At 40.6% G+C, this 21,469-nt stretch overlaps 1 protein-coding gene across 46 annotated transcripts in view; it reads left to right on the top strand.

Annotated features, from left to right (window-relative positions):
• Positions 1-21,469, top strand: part of RIMS2 (regulating synaptic membrane exocytosis 2) — a 748,363-nt gene that overhangs the window by 240,526 nt on the left and 486,368 nt on the right. For 5 of the 46 annotated variants that reach the window (XM_078851467.1, XM_073330387.1, XM_073330386.1 and 2 more), the window contains exon 1: positions 2,967-3,522. The exons of the other annotated variants lie outside the window; for them this stretch is intronic. In XM_078851467.1, coding sequence (XP_078707593.1) covers positions 3,401-3,522 — 122 coding nt within the window. In that variant the 5' untranslated portion in view covers positions 2,967-3,400. Of the gene's footprint in view, positions 1-2,966; positions 3,523-21,469 lie in introns of those variants that run through there. 46 annotated transcript variants of the gene reach the window in all.

Raw genomic sequence — 21,469 nt, 5'->3', positions numbered from 1 at the left:
GTAATATAGTGATAATAAGTATTAGTAATTGACAGCCCATGCTATTGCATGGGTGTAATTCTTAAGCTATGCGTATAAAAACACTGAAAATGGCTGAGAACAAAAAAAATTGGATGGTAACAGACTGCAGATCCCAGTGGTGAGTGAACCTGGTGATATTCTAAACAAAAAGAGCTCCCAACCATGCTTCTAGCTTCATGCTTCCATCATTTCATACTGACTCAACAAAAATTGTAGGTTTCAGAGTGCTGTTTGTGGTTAGTGTGTGTGCTGGTTGTGGTGCTTTGTGCGTGGCTGGGTTGATTTTTGTGTGGGTTGTGTTCTATTGGGGGAGTTGTGTGGATTTGTGTGGGCAGAGAATGAGGGTGGTGTGCTGTGCTGAGGGCCTATGTGTGTTTGGGGTTATTGTGTATGCTGGTTGTGATATTATGTGGGTGGGGAGTTGAGCTGGGAGATTTGTGTTGATTTGTGCAGGTGGCAGTTGGGCCAAGTGGTTTACCATCTGTGCAGTCTCCCACATACAACCAATGAACTTGTTGCATGCAAATTCACTGTAGAGTAAGGGTGGTGATTGGTTGAGTTACCTCTGATCTCACAATGTTATCTTGGCATGGTATAGTACATGACTTACTATGTCTGTACACCTCACAAGTGTAATTTGTAAATCAAAATGGCTGAGAACTTAAAAATTGAATGGTAACAGACCACAAAACCCAGTGATGATTCAACCTGGTAATATTCTGAAGAAAAAGAGTTCTAAACCATGCTTGTAGCTGCATCCATGGCTTCACACTCATCCAACAGGCATTTTAGGCTTCAGCGTGACACACACAGTGACATTCCTAGAATCTTATTATATGGATTAGGGACAAAGGAATAAAATTAAGAAAAAGTATATTTATGTGTGTTTGCACAAATAGAACCAATTACCTATCTGTCTTCTAATAGCAGTTACGGTAGGTGGGTGATTTTAATAGGTTTCCTTTTACTTTTTTACCATTAGGAATGGTATTACTTGAATGAGTAGGTATTTTCTACACTTTGAGAAGCTAACTGTTGATTCCAAGAGTAATAATATAACAGGAAATTTTTAAAGTATGTACTACATTTTAATCAGTAGTTCTCAAATTGTTTTACAAAGGAGGGTACGTATCATTACCTTTACAGATATGAAAACAAAAGCACCGAGTGGCTAATACCAAGATGTTCATATTTGGGTGCCAACTGTGAGCATTTTGGCTTTGGTGATGTGAACAAAGTCACCCAGCAGCGTAATTATGTAGCTGGAATTGGGAATAAAACAGAAGTCTCCAGACTACCAGTCTTGTATCTTATCACAGGACCACATTGCCTCAGTACTATTAACAGACTGTCACAAGCCTAGTAATTGTAAGAGGCTTGGGACCACATTTAACAGGAAGCAGTTATACATCTTGACTGATGTAATGGAATCTTTAGCTGTATATCTTTGTGACGGAATGTAGACAGACTAATTTCAATGCATTATATACAAATGTCATTTCCCGCTTCATCCGGGTTAGCTAGTTTCAGGAGTCAAGTTCTCATTCTTTCTCTTACAGTAAACTATCCATAAAGAATGTGCTCTGTAGTAATGAGTTACTACAGTTGCCCTATATAGCTGTGCTTCAAGCTTGCCTCCTCCATATGTTTCTCATATATAAATATATTTCAATAATGCATGGTATCTTGCTATTGCCTGAATTAGCAATAGCAATTCAGCTAAAGATTGCTTCTCCCAGTATTCTCTAGTATGGACTTTGATAATATTTGTTTTGATTTAATTCATAATATTTCTCCATTATATTTTTTGAAAGATTATTTAACACAGGTGTCAGTAGGGAATCCTCTGTCTCCCTTTCACAAACTTGGAAATGTTTCCCACTTCCCATCCCCACTATCCACCTTCTCCTGTGAAAGCTCTGTGTTGTGGCTGCCGTCCTTTTGGCCTGGGAAGACTGGATAGGGACTCCCTTCTGAGCCCATCAATGCAGGTTTTTAATTAGTTGGAAGGTTGCTTATTTCCTTTTCCTTGAGGGTTAAAATCGCTTTTCGTGCTGAGGCTTTAATAATAACCCTCATTTTATGATAGTTTATTTGGGGATTTTGTAATTAGTTGGTGAGATGTTTAAAGCAGTACATAGACAATAAGAGATTCTAAGGAAAATCTTGTTAATCGATATTCTTCAGTTTGACAGTAATTGGATATATTGTAATATTATGCTATAATTTGGCCTGAGTATTGAAAGAAAAAGGAAAAAAATAATTTGCATTCATGGACAGTTATTTGTCAGATTTTAAACAGTGTTCACTGAGCACATTACACTGTATTCTATCAAATGAACAGTTTTGTCTCCTACTCATTGGCTTACTGTACTGCACATGCACCAAAGCAATAGGTTTCCAAGCCTATAGCTTTCCTTGGGGTTAGACAGGTATGGAATAGTTGATGTAATGATTGTTTTGATCACTATTAAAATGGTTGATTATGTGCAATAAACTTTGAAAAGGTGCTGAAGGCTTCTTATTTTGGAGTATATTGTGTAGATCAGTGGCATTCATTTTGGATTATTTTTTAAATATCTGTGACAAATCAGTGCCTCAATACTACATGTATAGTATGTAACTGAATAGTATTACAGAATAGAACTCAACAAATAGTATTACAGAATAGAACTCAATTAAAATAGTTAAGAGATGAATCTCCTATTATCTCATGCAAGGTACAGCATACCTTTTCAAATACAAGAGACAAAAGGCCTATTGTTACATTCTCATCACTACATATTATTGTATGAAGAATACAATAGCTATTTTTAGCATGGTCTGTCTGTCCTGTACAGCTGCCTCCACATTAAAAAAAAAGACCTATATATTTGGTCACTGGGTTTGGCCATTTTTACAGGGGAGGGAAAGATGCAGAAATCTTCCTCCTCTTAGACAGTAGTAACACTGTGAGGATGCCTTGTCCTCATTTTTATTACTTCTGAGATTTTATTGCTGGCAGCCAGATGTGCTGAAACTCCTGACGACAGCATCTATTCACTGCGTGTTTTTAATAGGCTTAGAGAAATATGAGTAGAGTACATGAAAGCAGCTCAGCTTCACACTTCAGCTGGGAATGCCCAAAAAGCTTACTGCTGTTTAGAATTCTTGCTACAGTCAGGAGAAAGCCGCACGGGTACTAAATCTTCTACGACTGAATTAGAAGAATAATGACTGTACAATTAACTATCAACCCCTGCTCATTTAGGCACAGTTTTTACAGAGATCAGGAGAAATATGGAACTTGACTGGCATATTTGTATTTGATGGTGTCTGCAAAATAGATGACTTTTAAGACAGGAGGGGAGGAAAAATAAAAGGGAAAGAAAGAAAGAAAATGCAATTTGAGACATTGCGCCAGGTCTGCAATTCTGTTTTATCTCATTTTCATGGGGTTTTCTCATCCCCTCCAAATGTTTTACAAAATGATCTTTTTGGACAAACATTGAACAACATTAGGTAAGTAGAAATAAAGCATTTTTCCTGTAGCATTTCTATGCTCATGACAAGAGTTTATCTATATGTATGTTTTCTGGTAGAGAACTCTGTAATTAGACTTTGAAATATTAATATTTTATTGTAGCAGAGAGTTCCTCCTATTGGTAATTTCATGTTTTATATCAGGATTTAAATGAAACTTGTTCTGCAGAAATAAAAACAGCTTAACTAAAATAAAATATTTAAGATGTATATGTCTCTTTCAAACCTATTAGCTACCATTACCAGGCAGCATTATTAGGTGTAATCCTAAAAACATATTAAATATTCACAGACAAATATGTCTGAGAAAACAATTTTATGTGGATATGGCAGTGAAAGGATTAAAGCTACAAGGATGTGGCTATTCAATCATAAATAATTTGTTGGAAGATGTAAATGAGCAGTCCTGCATACAATCTGCAAAATATGCAGAGAACACTTTATTGTTTTCAGAAGACTTATATATGTGTATAGTGCTTTTCAATAATCTTTTAACTGGCCATATTACAGAAGATCAGTAGATGCTTTGCAGTAGGTCAGTCAGTTCTGAAGGCTATTTTGTTATGAACAGCTATTGTTTTGTGGGAAGTGGAGATGGCAAAGAGTGGTGTTGCTTATAGTTGTGATGGGGTAGTTGAAGCTAAAATACTGGTTTGGAATTCATTTTTTTGTAGTGAACTCTATTAAATATTACTTATTACTTTTATTACATTTATTCAGTAAACACATGCTGTATAAGTGATGTCTAGAACTTTTTCATATGATTATTAAATATTAAAGGTGAAAGAAATAAAGAGTTTTATCTAAAAGAATGAGTGAAGGCAGAGGAAGAAGAGAGAATTCTGTAGTTTTGTATAATGATAATGCATTAATGGAAACATTCTGGAAAAAGAGGGAAGTAATAGTGTACAGAACATATAAATAACATTTTAATCTTCCCCTCTCTATCTGTAAGAAAGGCCATTGTTAAAGGGGATTTTCTTTCTCTTAAATACAACCACATTTCCACTTTAAAAAATCAGAAAACTATTATCTGTTTATTTCATCAGACTATTATTCTAAGGATTTCCATTACTGCTGCTATTTCTTTTACATACAATCATTATATTTATTTAATGTAGTTCTTCACAAGTTTTACTATCTTAGAGATAATTTTCTAATTAGTCATGCAAATTTATGAAGCTGGTGATTGTAAGCATGTTTAATTTAGCGACAATTGCAAAGTAAAGTTAATCCATTTAAGGAATTTAGGTATCCTTTCAAACATAAATGAAAATCTGTAGTCAAAGGTAAGATTTTCTCCTAACATGGCTTTTTTGCATGCTTTGACATCTTTGAAGATCTACAAAATGGAGCAATAATTTTGTATATTATCAACTGTGCTTGTAAAATAGTGCACATCTCCAAGTGCATAGTCTTAGGCCTGCAGCTACCAACACTGCCTAAGCAGCTGTTCTCAGCATCCATGAACCTATTCCTGATTTGCTCATTTCTGCTTTTGCAGTAATCAGAGTGCATGCTCCTTGTAAAAAGGAAAATGTAATGCTTTTAGGTAGGTGCGTGTGTGTGTGTGTGTCTGTAAGAGAGCAGCTGCAAATGATAACAGTTTCAAATCATAAAGACGTTCAGAGAAATATTTTATTGAATTTAATATGGCTGAGACTTAAAATTGTTTATTCCAGGGGACTGGTTAATGAAAGAGGATTACCCGGAAGCTCAGTCTCAAACTCAATATTGTTTATAATTTTAGGCTGAGGATATATCTACTTCTTTAGACAGTAATTTGGTGTTTTTTCAAGCTAGTGATTTTGGGCTTCAGAAAGCCTTGCTGTTGTGCTGTTTTTAACAGCATAGAGAGACTAAGCCATGTTTGCTGTGGTAATTAAATTTAAACTGTGTGATTAATTGAAAGTTATTTAAGGCTATTGTGTAAGTAGTTTTTTTTCCTGTCTTCTGGATAGGTATCAGTATTTTAAATTTGCACCTTGATGGTAGGGCTCTATAGAAGTCATTTATTTAATGGTCACCGAAAGTAAGAGGTCTTCCCTAAATTTGTTTTGGAGGTTACTTACCTATGTTATTCATTTTATGATTTTTAAAAAGCAATTTAAATTTTCTAATTAAATCATTATAATGGGCATCTTTCTCTTCTTTATGTAGATTTTCACGGAAAACTTTGATTAGCAGTGTAAAACTATTGCTCTAAACTAATTGCTCTAACATCAAGTTAATTTTTCAGAACTATGGATAGGCAAGCACATAATTATTTTTAAAAATAACAACTTGTGCTTTTGAGATGTACAAATGTGATCTGTGTCCCAAGACCTGAAGTTAATTGTCAATTCATGGGATTAAACAGAAATAGTGCTCGTGCTTTTTCAATTATTTTTTTTCCATTCAGTTTTTGGTGGTTATATTTGAAAAAGTCAGACTATAGAAAGATAACTACTGACATATTAAGCATAAAATTAATCTGTTAATGCATAGACTAGCACAGCGCAGCAAGCATACTAATATGGTATAAAATACAATATAAAATGCAAACTAAGGATCAGAGGGAGAGAAAGTAGATACATATAATCGTAGTAAGAGACACATCACTATTAATATGTTAACATGATCTAGGTTCTTAATCTAGGGGACTTCAGTCTTTTTTGGAGGGCATAAGGAGTGCTGGTGTTTTGTTCCGAGAGACACTGAATATCCTAGCATTGGTTTCCCAAACCCACCAGCAACTACTAGCAAGGATGTATATCAAGCTGTTTTTTATCTCCCCCAATTAGGAACCCTACTTGGTCTGGCTGTCTGTTTAATAATTATTATTTATATTATAGTAGCATCTAGAAGTCTCAACTGAAATTGGACTCCTGTTGTGGTAGAATGATGCTATCATTTAGATAGGAGTTTAGTTAGCCTCTGCTAAATAAACTGAAACACTCCATAAGCTGCTGTAGTGTTGTGCAAATATTCGATGTTCTGTATGCTGTGCCCTCCCCCAGATGCTGAGTGTCACTTCCCTGACATTCCCAACTCCAGCTAGCTGAAGCAGCAAGACCCACGAGTTTACTTCAGAAACTCTGGTGTTCTAAATTATGGATCATGGTGATATGTACTTGTGCATTGGGTTACATAGGCTCTTTTTATCTAACTGTGATTATTATTGTGAAAGCAGATTTTTTTCTGCATAGAATATGTGTTTGCTCTCCACCTGGTGAGTAGCTAGTGTAGGGAATAAACTCCCGTTGTTTATGATTTTTATCTTGCAGTTGAAATAAAAAGTGCAGAAACAGAAATCAGTACATCTTTTATCTTGTTTTTAAAAACTCATTTGATGTCTTTATAATTAAATGCTTGTATTTAGTCCAGTCCAATTTTAAAGGCAGAGTCTAAGAGCCCTTTGATTTTTGGCCTCTAAATATTTTTGATGACTGAACTCCTTTATTTTTAAATTTGAAGTACTAAGAACACCAAATTAAAGTGGTACTTATGTCTACTAAAAGCCCTTAATTATTGGATATATTTATTGGATTTTCAGGTTGTGATTCTGCATTTAGAGCTGAATCACAATTATTGTACTGTCAGATGCTCTATTTGTAGCAGCATACTTTGCACTGCATTGGAGTTCACAGTTGCTTTGGGCAATATTCAGATTAACACACCACTGCATAATGAGTATCTTTCTGACCAAAATTGATATAAACTGCACAACACAATATCAGTCCAATTTACCATTTGCTGTGTATATTAATAGCTTTTTTTGAGGAATGGAAATGGAGAATACTCCCCCTTCTATTTTATTGTTTCTTTGTTACTAGCAATGTGAAGGCAAATTTGTTGTGCAGGTTGGCCACACAGGGGCATAAGACATCTAACAATTTCCCAGAATAGATAGTAGAAAGGTTGATCTTATCACATAGGCACAGTAGTGGTCTGTATTTTGATGCTATAAAATTAGAAGGACTTTAGCTTCAAAAAGTAAAATATGTTTTTTTTAACTAAAAACAAACTGGCTTGGAGATTCTTAGGATTATGTGTTTTTGAAAGAGGAACTGGATGATAAGCATGTTTGGATGTGATATTAATGATTATTTACACATTTTTTCAGAAGAGGATTACTACCAGCTCTAAAATATTAGCCTGCAGATGAAATCAGATTTTACACTGAAAATACAGTAATTCTGGCAGTAAAGTGTTATTTATTTTACAAAAGAGTATTTTGGCCCATACTTTTTGTCTTCCAACTATAATTTACTATCACTTTGTCTTATAACAAAACCGTCATGTGATGTCCGGGTTTATTGGCACAGACATTTGTTATTCATCATGGTGCACTAACGATTACTTGACATTGAAGGAACAAGAGTGCTTGCTTTCTTTTCTTTTATTTATTTGGAAACACTTTTGTAGTTATATGTGCACAATATGCACAATTTGTGTGATTGGGACTCTCTATCATTGCAACATGGCTATGTGTGTGATATAACTTGTGTGATATAACTCTAAGGATATATTGTCTTGATATAATCTATGATTCCAAGAGACAAAGAGAAAAACATGCTGCTAGCATTAGAACTGAGAATGTTGCCCATTCTGATTATAGTGACATACAGTAATGAGCAACAACTAGATCCTGCCTCCCCTTACTTTAGAAATCTAGCATGCCTACCCTCCTTAAAGATTTTATTGCTGAGATTTTCATATCTTCCTAGTTTTTTATTTTTTTTACTGGATCAACCATTTCCTGACAGTTGTGAATGATCAGCTTAATCATATACAAAAACCTGCAGTGTTGGACAAAACATTTATTTGAATTGTCTCTGTCTTAAAATGTAGATAATTTTTAATGATTGATAGGATTAGTGCATATAAAATTTTATTATGTTTTTCATTCTTTTGTCAGGTTGTGTCTTACATGGTAAACAGGGCTCTAAGTTAAGACCAGTAATATCATTTCCGTTTTGCTTCAGTACAACATTTGCAAAGCAGCAGCCTGCGCGCATGTTATGCACCAGATTATTGGTTATTCTTATTGTTGTGACTGGTTCTCAGAGTTTCACAATGCTAGCAGAGCACCATTAATATTGATTTACAACCTGAGTTTACATAAAGATGTGTGGATAATTTTAAAGGCAACACAGAATGTTGAAGAATTCAGAAGATGATTTCTTGATTAAAGAAATAACAGCACTTAGCATTTGCATAGCATTTTACAAAAAGCTGTATAAATAGTAAGGTTTCAGAGTAACAGCCGTGTTAGTCTGTATTCGCAAAAAGAAAAGGAGTACTTGTGGCACCTTAGAGACTAACCAATTTATTAGAGCATAAGCTTTCGTGAGCTACAGCTCACTTCCTCAGATGCATATCGTGGAAACTGCAGCAGGCTTTATATATACACAGAGAATATGAAACAATACCTACTCCCACCCCACTGTCCTGCTGGTAATAGCTTATCTAAAGTGATCATCAGGTGGGCCATTTCCAGCACAAATCCAGGTTTTCTCACTCTCCACCCCCCCACACAAATTCACTCTCCCTATCACCAGCAGGAGAGTGAATTTGTGTGGGGGGTGGAGGGTGAGAAAACCTGGATTTGTGCTGGAAATGGCCCACCTGATGATCACTTTAGATAAGCTATTACCAGCAGGACAGTGGGGTGGGAGTAGGTATTGTTTCATATTCTCTGTGTATATATAAAGCCTGCTGCAGTTTCCACGATATGCATCTGAGGAAGTGAGCTGTAGCTCACGAAAGCTTATGCTCTAATAAATTGGTTAGTCTCTAAGGTGCCACAAGTACTCCTTTTCTTTTTATAAATAGTAACTAATTATTACACGCACACGTTTCTGGAATCAAAGTTCTACTTAAAAGAAGTTACTTTGGAAGAAGATGAAGAAGATGAATGATGAAGATTTGTAAATCCTCAACACTCACCTTAAAAATTGTGATTTTTGGAATTTTAGGAGCTACTCTGAATGATCTTTTCAGAGCGGTTTTCTACTGTACCCACTGCAATCTTCATGCAAGGGGATCTTTGTCTGGCTAACTGGAAGAAAAGGAGCATTGCCCCTTTAAGGGCTCCTTACAATGGGTGAGGAGGAAGGGGGGAGTTTATAGGGATGGACAGCAAACAGTTGGGGCAAGGTCAGGGGAAGGTCACTGCTTTTCCCACTGATGGGAAGAGTGTGTGTGTTGCGGGGGTGGAGGGGCTTTATGGCCCATGCAGCCTGGAGAGATCCTCTTTTACTGGGATAGGGCTGGCATCACCTACCCATGAACTTGGCAAAAGGACTGGGTTCTCTCTTGATCCACTGTGGGCATTATGCTAATTGCCCTTTTCCTTGCGGGGCTGGGCAAGATTTTTTCCTTCACCGCCAGATTGGTTGAGATGGTGTAGGTTTTTTTCACCTTCCATCCCCACAGCAGGTCTGGGACCTGGGGAAGTGGAGTATGGGTTTAGGTTACAAGTTTACAACTTAGTATGTAAAACGTGTGGCAGATGTCCAGTGTAGCTAAAAGGGATATGGTCATTGGATAAAATGGACTGCAAAAGGATCCGAAGGAAAGCATCCCTTAAGGGAGTGGAGGAGGGGAGGTTGGGGCTTCTATGTCTGGAACAAGGCAGGGCAGTGGGGTCCCAGCAGTAGTATGGCTGGAACCAAGTTGGGGATTATGTGGAAATGATGATGGCCTGCTCTGTACAATCTGTTGCTGGGTATTCCCAGATATTTTAAATGAATAAAGTTAAAGCCTAATTAAACCACATCCATTGCCTCCTGTCTGTCTTCCAGCATGGACGGACAAAAGTGTGGCAGATGTTCTGCTCAAGTAAACTCCTAAAGGCCAGGAGCAGACACCTGAAAAGAAGAGAGAAACTCTTGTTGCTGCAGTTTCAGGTGACCCAGAGAAGACACACCTTGGAACAGTGCAGGGAGGAACACATTTGCATCCCCTCTCCCTCTTAACAGCAGAACAAAGGGCTAGCAGGACAGGAGAGTAGGTCGCTCAGGGCTGGGCTCAGTAACCAGCCTTCTGATCTCTTCTGCAGGCTGCAGCTCTCTCCTGCATCTCTGTCCCAGAGCACTCTGTCATCTTTGAGCCAATGGTATGTTCTCCACTGACTTTCCACTATCAGCATGGTACTTTTAGGGCACATATGACAGGTTGCAAGCAGCACAAGTGCTCTCCCCCAGGCCTCCCAAGCTTTCTGTTTTCTTGGAAAGAACAAGAGTGTGGAGCTGCCACCCAATTATCTATCCTCAGGCTACTAGATTTTAGGAGAGGTTCTTCTTCCCAGTTGCTCTGTTCCCTCTTACCTACTATCTACTCCATCATTGAGAAGAGGATCCTCTGTCCTGCCATAGTTTTATTTTTAAACAAGAGGGGGAAGGGGCAGGAGAGCTCCTTCCAGAACCCACCCCGCTTTCTGTCTCTTGCAGTTCTCAGGTGAACGTCCCTCTCTGTCTTTTGCCCCAGCAGCTACAGAGTTCATGAGAGGCACAGATGCTCTCGCTCTTTGAGTCTGTTAGAACTGAGGGTCTTTGCAGCAGCAGGTTTCTCAATGTACTCTTCAGGGAACAGCTGCTGCTCTTTGTTGACCATATAAAAGTCTCCCTGGGCTTCTCCATCCCATCAGGAAGAAAAAGAAGAGAGGTAGCTTACTATCATGTCCATAAGGCATATAATATATTACATTAACAACTTTAAATGCTTGTAATTTTAAAACTGCTAAAATATTTCTTCAGATTTGATGTGATTTTTAAGTGTTGGTGAGATCCACAAATGTTTAACAATTTTTGAGTTATCCAAGTACATTTCTGATAAGAACATTTTCCTCAATGCACTTTTCAATAACTCAGATAATTCCTATAATGTCTCACAATGTCCTCATGATGTAAGTAAGTATTATCTCTTTTGTCCAGATATGGAAAAGACAGAGGCCAAGATATTCAGAGGTGACTAGTGAATTGGGTGCCCAATTTGAAACATTTTAAAGAAGTGTGACTTTCTGAGGGCAGGTGCTCAGTAGTTTCTGAAAATGAGGCCCTGTGATAGGGTGCCTGCCCCACCCTGGGTTCTTAGGGGTTAATAGAGCCCTCGGGAGGCTGCGCAGGAGGCAGCCAATCACAGAAGGGCTTATAGGAGGCAGCCAATCAGGGCTGGGATGGCCCATATAAGAAGGGCTGCAGAGCAGAGCAGCTTCAGTCACACCCAGGAACTTGAGGACTGAGGTTGACTACCTGCCTTGGAGGCTGAAGGCAGCAAGCACCCTGGACAGAGCAGTGCTGCAGGCAGAGACCTGGGGAGCTAAAGGCAGCTCCTAACAAGCTGCAGGGATTTGCAGGCTGAGGCCCTGAGGCAAGGGCAAAGAGGGTGCTGGGACCCTGGGGAAGTGGCCCTGGGAAATCTACTGAGGAGTCGGAGGGGGCACTGAAAGCAGCGGCCATCTACAGGGTCCCTGGGCCAGGACCCAGAGTAGTGGGTGGGCCCGGGTCCCCCCCACCCTCACTCTCCACTGAGGAAGTGGCTGGACTAAAGGACTGTGACATTCTTCCAGAAGAGGGGAGGATAGATTGCAGCACAGCTGGAGAGCTGTGTCATAAAGAGAATGCTGAGGTCCTGGGGGTGACGTGGGTCCCTGGAGAGAAGTGACAGCGACAAGACACCAGCAGAGGAGGGCGCACTGGCATACACAGCTAATCCCCAGGACAACCAGCAGGAGGCGCCACAGTGTTGAGTCAAATCCCATCACAGGCCCCTTTAAGGTGTTTCAAGTTGGGCTTCTAGAAATGGAGGCATTCAGAATTACCAATCACTTCTGAAAATCTTGGTCAGAGAGCTTAAAGGATACTTGCTGTGTCCAGAGTCACACAAAAAGTCAGTGGCAGAGTTGGTATTAAAACTCATGTTGTCTTTCACCATTTCATTCTTACCCCTTCTTTATCCTTTCATCTCCTTTTCAGGGTCACGACTGATTCTATGTCCGCAGCGCTCTGTGAAAATGTATGGCACTATATTGATGATAATGATAATAATAATTTCCCCCCTCAGTAATAATAATTGTAATGCATCATAGGAGCATGATCGTCCAAGAAGTAAAGTTTTCCTTAGCTGAACAGTAAAATAGGAGAAAACTTAGTGTTTTGTGGCTGTTCCTTTCTGTCCTAACAGATCTAAAACTGCTTCTTTTCTCTTTTATTCTGTTATGTCATCCAAACAGGTAAAAATGTGTCCTTAAAATAGTTGGGTACTATTTTCTGTTAAGTGCTGAAACAATTTGCATGGGGGGGTGCTGACAACCATTGAATCAAACTGTAAACCTACTGCAAGCCAGGGGGTTCAGCAGCACTCCCCGCATGCCTAATTCCAGCACCTATGGTAATTCCCAAAAGGCACTAGATCATTAAACATGCTTCTACTGACAGTGCTTTAAAAGAACAAGATGTTCAATACACAAAAGTAAGCATACATACTTCTTATTAATATAAAAGTGTTACAAAGCAAGTGCTGCCTGTTTTTTCAAACAGAAGCTAAGCAAAATATTGTCCTCAAAACTGTTCTAGGGTGTGCAGCCTGGGTGGAGAAAGCTGCACAATTGATCCTGCTTCCATTACTAGCTTGTTGAAGCAGTCAGTGAGATGCAGAAGGGATACTTCCTACAGTGTGGGCTCTCCTGGTATTGATTTCTTGATTTACAGGCTTTTTTCACTTTTGATCTACTTGGGCAGTGGTGATACTGCATAAGAAGATAAAACTGCACAGGAAACACTGTAAAAAGCAAAAAGCAAAACGGAGCAAAAACCCCTCAGCCACTACTTGGGCTCAGAAAGAGGCTATACAAATAAATAAGTCAATTTGGATGCTCTTGGTTTGAAAAATATGAAAATTCAGAAGCTTTCATAAACAAAATACAAATGATGAACAAAGATCAAAGAAATTGACATCACTTACTTCCTCACATTAAAGCCTTAATATGACTTCCAGGGCTTTAATAGAAGGAATACAAAGAAAGGTGTAAATATTGCAGAATAAGTCTAGGGTCCAAAATCTATGGATACTTGGTTAACCAGAGTAATCAGAGAATGGTGACACTGTTAACAGTGGCTTGATACCCTTTGAGGAAATATTAGATATGAAGTTTGATGCAGAAGTCACAACAGTATTTCAGTTTTTTGGCCTCTCCTCAGGGTGTGCTTTGTAACCAGTGCAAAAGGTCACTTTCTGACCTCTGCTATAGGCTTTTTGTTTCCTTTCTTTAGCTGAGAAGAGAGAAATTTTGAGAATGATGAAGGAAATAAATATTCTCTGGTTTGAGAGTACTGTGTTCATATGTCCTGGATATGTGACTCGGCTCATGGATTTTACTTGTTGAAACCAGAATTTTCAAGTTTTGGGGTGAGGGCTATGTGGAGTTTTGTCTTGAAGAATTCAAAATTATTTTGGATGTGAACACGTATGGTATCCTCATTTGTGAGAAGACTAAAAGATATCTTGATGTAAACACTTCATCTTATCCGCATGAGAGGTTTTTCCTTTCAGTTTCTAACTGTTGCTAGTATCGATGAGAATGCTTGAGTAGACCTGCCATGGGTGTTTTTACTTCCATGTTTTCAAAATCCTTCTCAGAGCAGGTGTAGGTGGTTAAAATGCTGGTGGCCAACAATGCTTTATTTACACAATAGCCTCCACTGTTACTGCTACTGGTGTAAAATTTTAAGAAATATATGTTGTGTAGACAAGGCTCAAGTAATCAGGAGCAGTGTTTCACAAGTCCTCTGAAAGAAAGTATGTCCAACAGCACTGTGCCCCTGACTCTATGCTGGGTCATGGGTTTCAGATCTGACTTACAGTATATGACTCTAATTACTCTGTCACAAAAACCACTTTCTATAGAACCTGGATTTCCCTGAACATTTTTCTTTTTAGGTATTGGCTTTACCTAGCCCTTCATATTTGTGAGAGCTGTGATAATGTCAAGAAGGACAGAGAGGGTTTCAAACATAACTGGAGAGAGGAGTTTATTTCAAAATCTAATTATTTGTTCACACACAAACTGATGTTCTTAACATACATTTTGATTGGAAAGTAAGTCCATTCACAGAGTAAGGCAAAACAACTGTGTGCATGGATTATCTGTAGTTGGTAACCCAAATCTGTATTTTTAAATAATTCAAGGGAGGAAAGAGTATGTTGTTGTTGAGGCACAGGGCTGGGCTCCAGGAGTTCCTGCCTCTGCCAGTACTTCTTGTGTAATGTTGGGCAAGTCACCCAAGTTCCTTCAGTTTACCCACTGCTTCTTGTCCTATCCTCTGAGGTTAAGGAGAACAGTTTGTAATCTACTATAACTCCCAGATTCCTTTCCACAGCACTCCTTCCTAGGTAGTCATTTCCTGTTTTGTATGTGTGCAACTGATTGTTCCTTCCTAAGTGGAGTACTTAGCATTTGTCCTTATCAAATTTTATCTTATTTACTTCAGACCATTTCTACAATTTTTCCAGATGGTTGGGAATTTTATTCCTACCCTCCAAAGCACTTGCAACCCCTCCTAGCTTGGCATGGTCTGCAAAATTTATAAGTGTACTCTCTGCCATTGTCCAAATCATTGATGAAGATATTGAATAGAACTGGACCCCAGACTGATCCCTGCTGGACCCTGCTATATATGCCCTTCCAGCTTGACTGTGAACCACTGATAACTACTTTCTGGGAACAGTTTTCCAATCAATTATGCATCCACCTTATAGTAGCTCCATCTAAGCCACATTTCCCTAGTTTGTTTATGAGAAAGTCCTGTGAGACAGTATGAAAAGGCGTACTAAAATTAAGATATACCACATCTACTGCTTCTCCCCATCCACAAGGCTTGGTACTCTGTCAAAGAAGGATATTAGATTGGTTTGACATGATTTGTTCTTGACAAATCCATGTTGGCTGTTATTTATCACCTTATCTTCTAGGTGTCTGCAAATTCGATTGCTTGATCAACCATTTGTTCCATTATCTTTCTGGGTACTGAAGTTGACTGGCCTGTAATTCTCTGGGTTTTCCTTATTCCCCTTTCTATAGATGAACAGTATATTTGCCCTCTCCCTGTCCTCTGGAATCTCTCCTGTCTTCCATGAGTTTTCGAAGATAATTGCTAATGGCTTAGATATCTCTTCAGTTAGCTCCTTGAATATTCTAGGATGTGCTTCATCAGGCCCTTCTGATTTGAAGACATGTAACTTGTCTAAGTAATTTTTAATTTGTTCTTTCCTTATTTTAGCCTCAGATCCTACCTCATTTTCATTGACATTCACTATGTTAGATGTCCGAGCACTACTAATCTTTTCTACATTTTCTGTTCTTGTCTTTCCTCCTCATTGATTAATGGGCCTACCCTGTCCTTAGTCTTCCTTTTGCTTCTAATGTATTTGTAGAATGTTTTCTTGTTATCCTTTATGTCTCTAGTTATTTTAATCTCATTTGTGCTTTGGCCTTTTTAATTCTGTCCCTACGTGCTTGTGTTGTTTGTTCATAGTCTCCTGCCCCCATCAAACCTTCTTTAAAGCCCTTCTCACTAGGTTAGCCAGTCTGTATCAAAAGATATTCTTCCCCCTTCCTCTTCCTCAATAGTTGGACCCCCATCTCTGCTCAGCAGTCCTTTACAGAGCAGCATGCTGTGGTCAAGGAAGCCAAAGCCCTCCTGGTGACACTGTCTGTGCAGCAATGGACCCTTGAATGGAATGTGAGCTAACTATTTATGCTTGCATTTAGTTGTGCCAGTAGGTGTGCCTTTCCCAGACTTGAAGAAGAGTTCTTTGTGGCTCAAAAGCTTGTCTCTCTTGATAACAGAAGTTGGTCCAATAAAAGATATTACTTCACCCACTTTCTCTCTCTAATATCCTGGGATAACAAACAAAAATAGACATCCTTTACATAGAATTTCTGATATAAAAGGGATTAAGCGCCTCCATTTTCACTTTTAGGAACTTAATCTGCAACCTTTAAATTAGCTTGGAATTATTATTGTCAGTTTTCAGAAAGGAAAAAGGTAAATAGTGGTGTGCCCCAGGGGTCTGTAGTGGGACCAGTACTGTTCAACATATTCATAAATGATCTGGAAAAAGAAGTAATCAGTGAGGTGGCAAAATTTGCAGTTGATACAAAACTACTCAAGATAGTTAAGTCCAAAGCAGACTGTGAAGAATTACAAAGGATCTCACAAAACTGGGTGACTGGGCAACAAAATGGCAGATGAAATTCAATGTTGATAAATGCAAAGTAAGGCACATTGGAAAACTCAATCCCAACTATAAATATAAAATGATGGGGTCTAAAATAGCTGTTACCACTCAAGAAAGCGATCTTGGAGTCATTGTGGATAGTTCTCTGAAAACATCCACTCAATGTGCAGTGGTAGTCAAAAAAATGAACAGAATGCTGGGAATAATTAAGAAAGGGATCGATAAGAAGACAGAAAATATCATATTGCCTCTATATAAACTCATGGTACACCCACATCTTGAATTCTGCATGCGGATCTGGTTGCTCCATCACAAAAAAGATATATTGGAATTGGAATTGGAAAAGGTTCAGAAAAAGGCAACGGAAATTATTAGGGGTATGGAACAGCTTCCCTATGAGGAAAGCTTAATAAGACTGGGACTTTTCAGCTTGGAAAAGAGACGGCTAAGGGGAGATATGATTGAGGTCTATAAAATCATGTCTGGTGTGGAGAAAGTAAATAAGGAAGTTATTTACTCCTCCTCATAACACAAGAACTAGGGGTCACCCAATGAAATTAATAGGCAGTACATTTAAAACAAACAAAAGGAAGTATTTTTCATACAATGCACAGTCAACCTCTGGAATCTGTGCCAGAGGATGTTGTGAAGGTGAAGACTACAACAAGGTTAAAAAAAACAACCAGATAAATTCATGGAGGATAGGTCAATCAGTGGCTATTAGCCAGGATGGGCTGGAATGGTGTCCCTAGCCTCTGTCTGGCAGAAGCTGGGAATGGGTAACAGGGGATGGATCACTTGATTACCTGTTCAGTTCATTCCCTCTGAAGCACCTTGCATATGGCCACTGTCAGAAAACAGGATACTGGGCTAGATGGACCTTTGGTCTAACCCCATATGGCCATTCTTATGTTCTTATATCTAAGCCCCCTCGTGCATTAGAGCTGAATACAAGCAAAGTGAGAATTTTATATGAAAGTATCATTTTGAAAATTAATTAGTGCTATATGTATCCCATGTAAAAGTTAATTTTAATGTTACTTTTTTGAAGAACTAGATTATTTTATTAAGTGTTTAGAGCACAATTATGCCATGATTTAATCCTGTTCAGCCCTACTAACTGTAGTTGCACAGGTTTAAACACAGACCAGAATCCAATTAGTGTAAGGTGTTAAAAATACATACATCATTTTGAAAACATAGTGGAGATAGGCAGCCCTATCCTAAAACTTACTGCATACAAAATAAAACCTTGCCACGACAATTCAGGTAAAGAGACGATGAAAAAGTAGTCCAGGGGTCATACTGGATTAGTTCACAGTGAATTGGCAAACCAGTACTTTTTTTTCCTTCTTCAAGTGCTTGTCCACGTCAATTCCAACCAGGTGTGCATGCACTGCGTACACGGTCATCGGAAAGTTTTTCTCTTAGAAGCTCCCATTTGGTTGGCTGTGGATCCCCCTGGAGTGGTGCCTTCATGATCTCAATATATGACCCTGCTGACCCGACACCCCTTCAGTTCCTTCTTACCACCTGTGACAGCTGTTGGAACTGCGTTTGCTTGCCTAGCAAGTGTTTCCCTTAGCTTTCTTCTCTAGTTTGTAGTTTTAGACTAGGTTTCAGTTATTATAGTTTTAGTGTATATAGTAGTTAAGGTTAGGGAGCGGGGTCCTCCCCATCCCTTACCTTTCCCTCAGCTCTGGGGCATGCCTCCAGGCCAAGGGTTTAAACCTTGCGGGACCTGCAGTAAGCACGTGCCAACTGGCAACCCCCAAATGTGTCTGAAGTGTCTGGGGGAAGAGTACCAAAGAGACAGGTGCAAAATCTGCAGATTTTTCCACCCTAGGACGAAGAAAGAGCAGGATTTCTGTCTGAAACAACTTCTGATGGAGTCCGCTCTCCATCCCCAGTCCGCCATGGAGCACCAGGATCAGGGACCGAGCGTGCCAGTGCGGAGTGCTCCAGCTTCATTCCCCAGTGCCGAAGGCAGCCAGCTGCCAGGCTCAACAGCAGTGCATCCCTTGAAGGAGCATTCGGCGGCCAAGGAGCAGAAGTTGGCGCCATTGACTTTGGTTCCCCGGAGGGGACCGTTGAGTCCAGCGCCCAGTGACTCCCTGGACAGTCAGTGCCAAGTGGAGGAGTTGGAGTTCCCCTCCACCCTGGACACTTTTGAAGCCACCAGGGATTTAATAGAGATGACAGCCCTTCAACCTTTGGCTATCAGAGACAAGCCTCCAATTTCACCGCGTCCGGCACCATTGAGAGGCAAGCCGGCCCTGATGTGGTGATCATCTTCTCTGGTCCAGTACTGCTCACTTCGGCACTGCTTGGGTTTGACATCACCAAGGCACCGATCATCAGCTCCAGACCCTATGTGTGGTTCCCTGGCACCAACAAGACAAAAATCTCGATCTCCGGAACTGGCGGAGCAGCACCGGTGTCTGGCACCTGCGAAGTGGCACCCGTATCAGTTCCCAAAATCGGTCTCCCAGCACCAATCCCCGGTGTGGGCACATCAGTGATTACTGGTACTGTGCTGCACACCAGTGCCGCTGTGATTGTCACGATCCAGATCGTTGTCATCTGACTCAGACGGGAACTCATTTTATTCTCATCGTAGCAGACAAAGATCGGATAGGCGCAGAAGTGAGGCACTGGCGGCATGGCCTCCACATTGGCAACTGTAGCTTCAGTGTCCCTTTTTGACTCCCTGGGCTTATCACGAGGTCCAGGGCTCATTTTGCAGGAGCTCTTGGTCGGTGGTCTCTGAAACCCGAGAACCTCAGCCACCTAAAGGTCACCCAGTGCCTCATGGATCGGAAATGACGACAGCAAAGGGTTCACAGCCCATCCAGGTCACCACCGAAACAACCAGCCCCAACAGCTGGCCAGACTGCCACTGCTGCAACAACGATCAGCGCAGAGGCACCAGGCACAGACCAGGAGGACAGTAGAGAGCTGGAAGGTCAGGAGGACTCTGTACCACCTCTAGCCTCCTCATCCTGGTCCCCGGACAAGGTGTTGCAGGGACTTCGGCCTTGGGTCCGCCTCCGATAGATCACTGTGCACACAAGGACCTCCTGTGCAGAATCGCCCGTAACATGGGATTACAGGCGGAAGAGGTTATCGAGCCAGAGGACCCCATAGTCGATATCCTAATGCTGGAGGGTCCCTCCAGGTTAGGGTTCAAAGCAGGCCTTTTGAAGGTGCGCCTGAGGACGGCGTACCCTCCGTGACACCGGATCCTTCCCTTTCCTTCATGGATCGGCTCTCCCACTTCCACAAATAACATCGGACCGCTGGGTTCTTTGCACAGTAGAAGTGGGATATTCTCTCAAATTCTGCTCTTCCCCACCCTCCCACTGCCCTTCCTCATCCCTCTTCAGGAACAATTCTCACAAGCAGCTCCTTATCCAGGAGGTGCAGTCGCTCCTCTCCATAGGAGCAGTTGAGGAGGTTCTTCAGGAGCTAAGGGACAAGGGATTTTACTCCCATTATTTCATAATCCCCAAGGCAAAGGGGGGTCTCAGACCTATTTTAGACCTCTGAGGACTCAACCAGTTCAGGCTGAAGTTGAAGTTCTGCATGATCTCAGTCAGCACAATCATCCCTTCCCTGGAGCCAGGAGACTGGTATGCCATCCTCAACATGAAAGACATGTACTTTCACATAGCCATTTGCCCCGTGCACAGACAATTTCTATGGTTTGTGGTTGACCACAAATGTTATAAGTTCACGGTCCTCCCGTTCGGTCTATTGACGGCCCCCCCCAAGTATTCACCAAGTGCATGTTGGTGGTAGCATCCTTCCTTTGGCGGAGGCAGGTGCAGGTATATCCCTACCTCAACAAATGGCTACTATGGGGGCACTCCAGGGAGCAGGTAGAGTCTCAAGTCTGATTTCACCCACTGCAGAACAAGAAGGGACCAGACCAGACCAGACCAGAATCCCCTGGCAGTTTCTGGGAGGCCAGATCCCTCTGCACAGACTCTGTACATCAGCATTATTATAGCTGACCTCACCACTTCACATTTCAGCTTGGAGAAGACAATCGATTTTTTCCTCCAACGTTTTAGCTGCCTAAGGCAGCAGACAAATAGCAGGATGAGGCTGCTATTTTGAACAGCAACTTACCCAAGTCTCTTCTCCCCCTCCCTCACCTGGCCTTTTCTGCTGCTTGGCTCAACAGCACTCTTACTTACTGCAGCTTCCCACCAGCAAAATTACCTCCTGCTGGGCAGGCAAGAGGGTGCATTGTGACTGTATGCCACTGACTCAGCTCCCTCCCTAAACTATACTCCTCCAGGCTTAGAAAATCTGAGAGCTTGGAGAGGAGCTAAGCCAGCCATGCAGGCCATCCTTGCTACCAGCCTCCTATCCAGCAGCAGCAGCTTTTTCTATCACTATGAAGTCAAATGTTAATGAAGATAACAGGAAAGGAGCACACCAGAAAAGCAAGAGACGGGGTTATTCTGTCTATAAATAAAGACAATGAACTTGGGGATATTTCTAGGAGGCAAAGATGACATCCTGGTACCCTGCACCTAGGAAGAAAACGGACAGTATGCATTCATGAAAACAGGGTCTCAGCCAACCTTGGTTGAGAACTCTGCAGAAGACTTTGGGTGAGAAACTTCTTTAGACAGGAGGTTAACCTGCAAGTTAAGTTTAGTCTCTAGAAAGAGTGTTATGATTTTGTTTT

The sequence above is a fragment of the Lepidochelys kempii genome, chromosome 2 (genome assembly GCF_965140285.1).
Source record: "Lepidochelys kempii isolate rLepKem1 chromosome 2, rLepKem1.hap1, whole genome shotgun sequence".
Classification (NCBI taxonomy): domain Eukaryota; kingdom Metazoa; phylum Chordata; order Testudines; family Cheloniidae; genus Lepidochelys; species Lepidochelys kempii.
The sequence above is the reverse complement of the archived record's forward strand: the minus strand, read 5'-3'. Positions and strand labels throughout refer to the sequence as shown.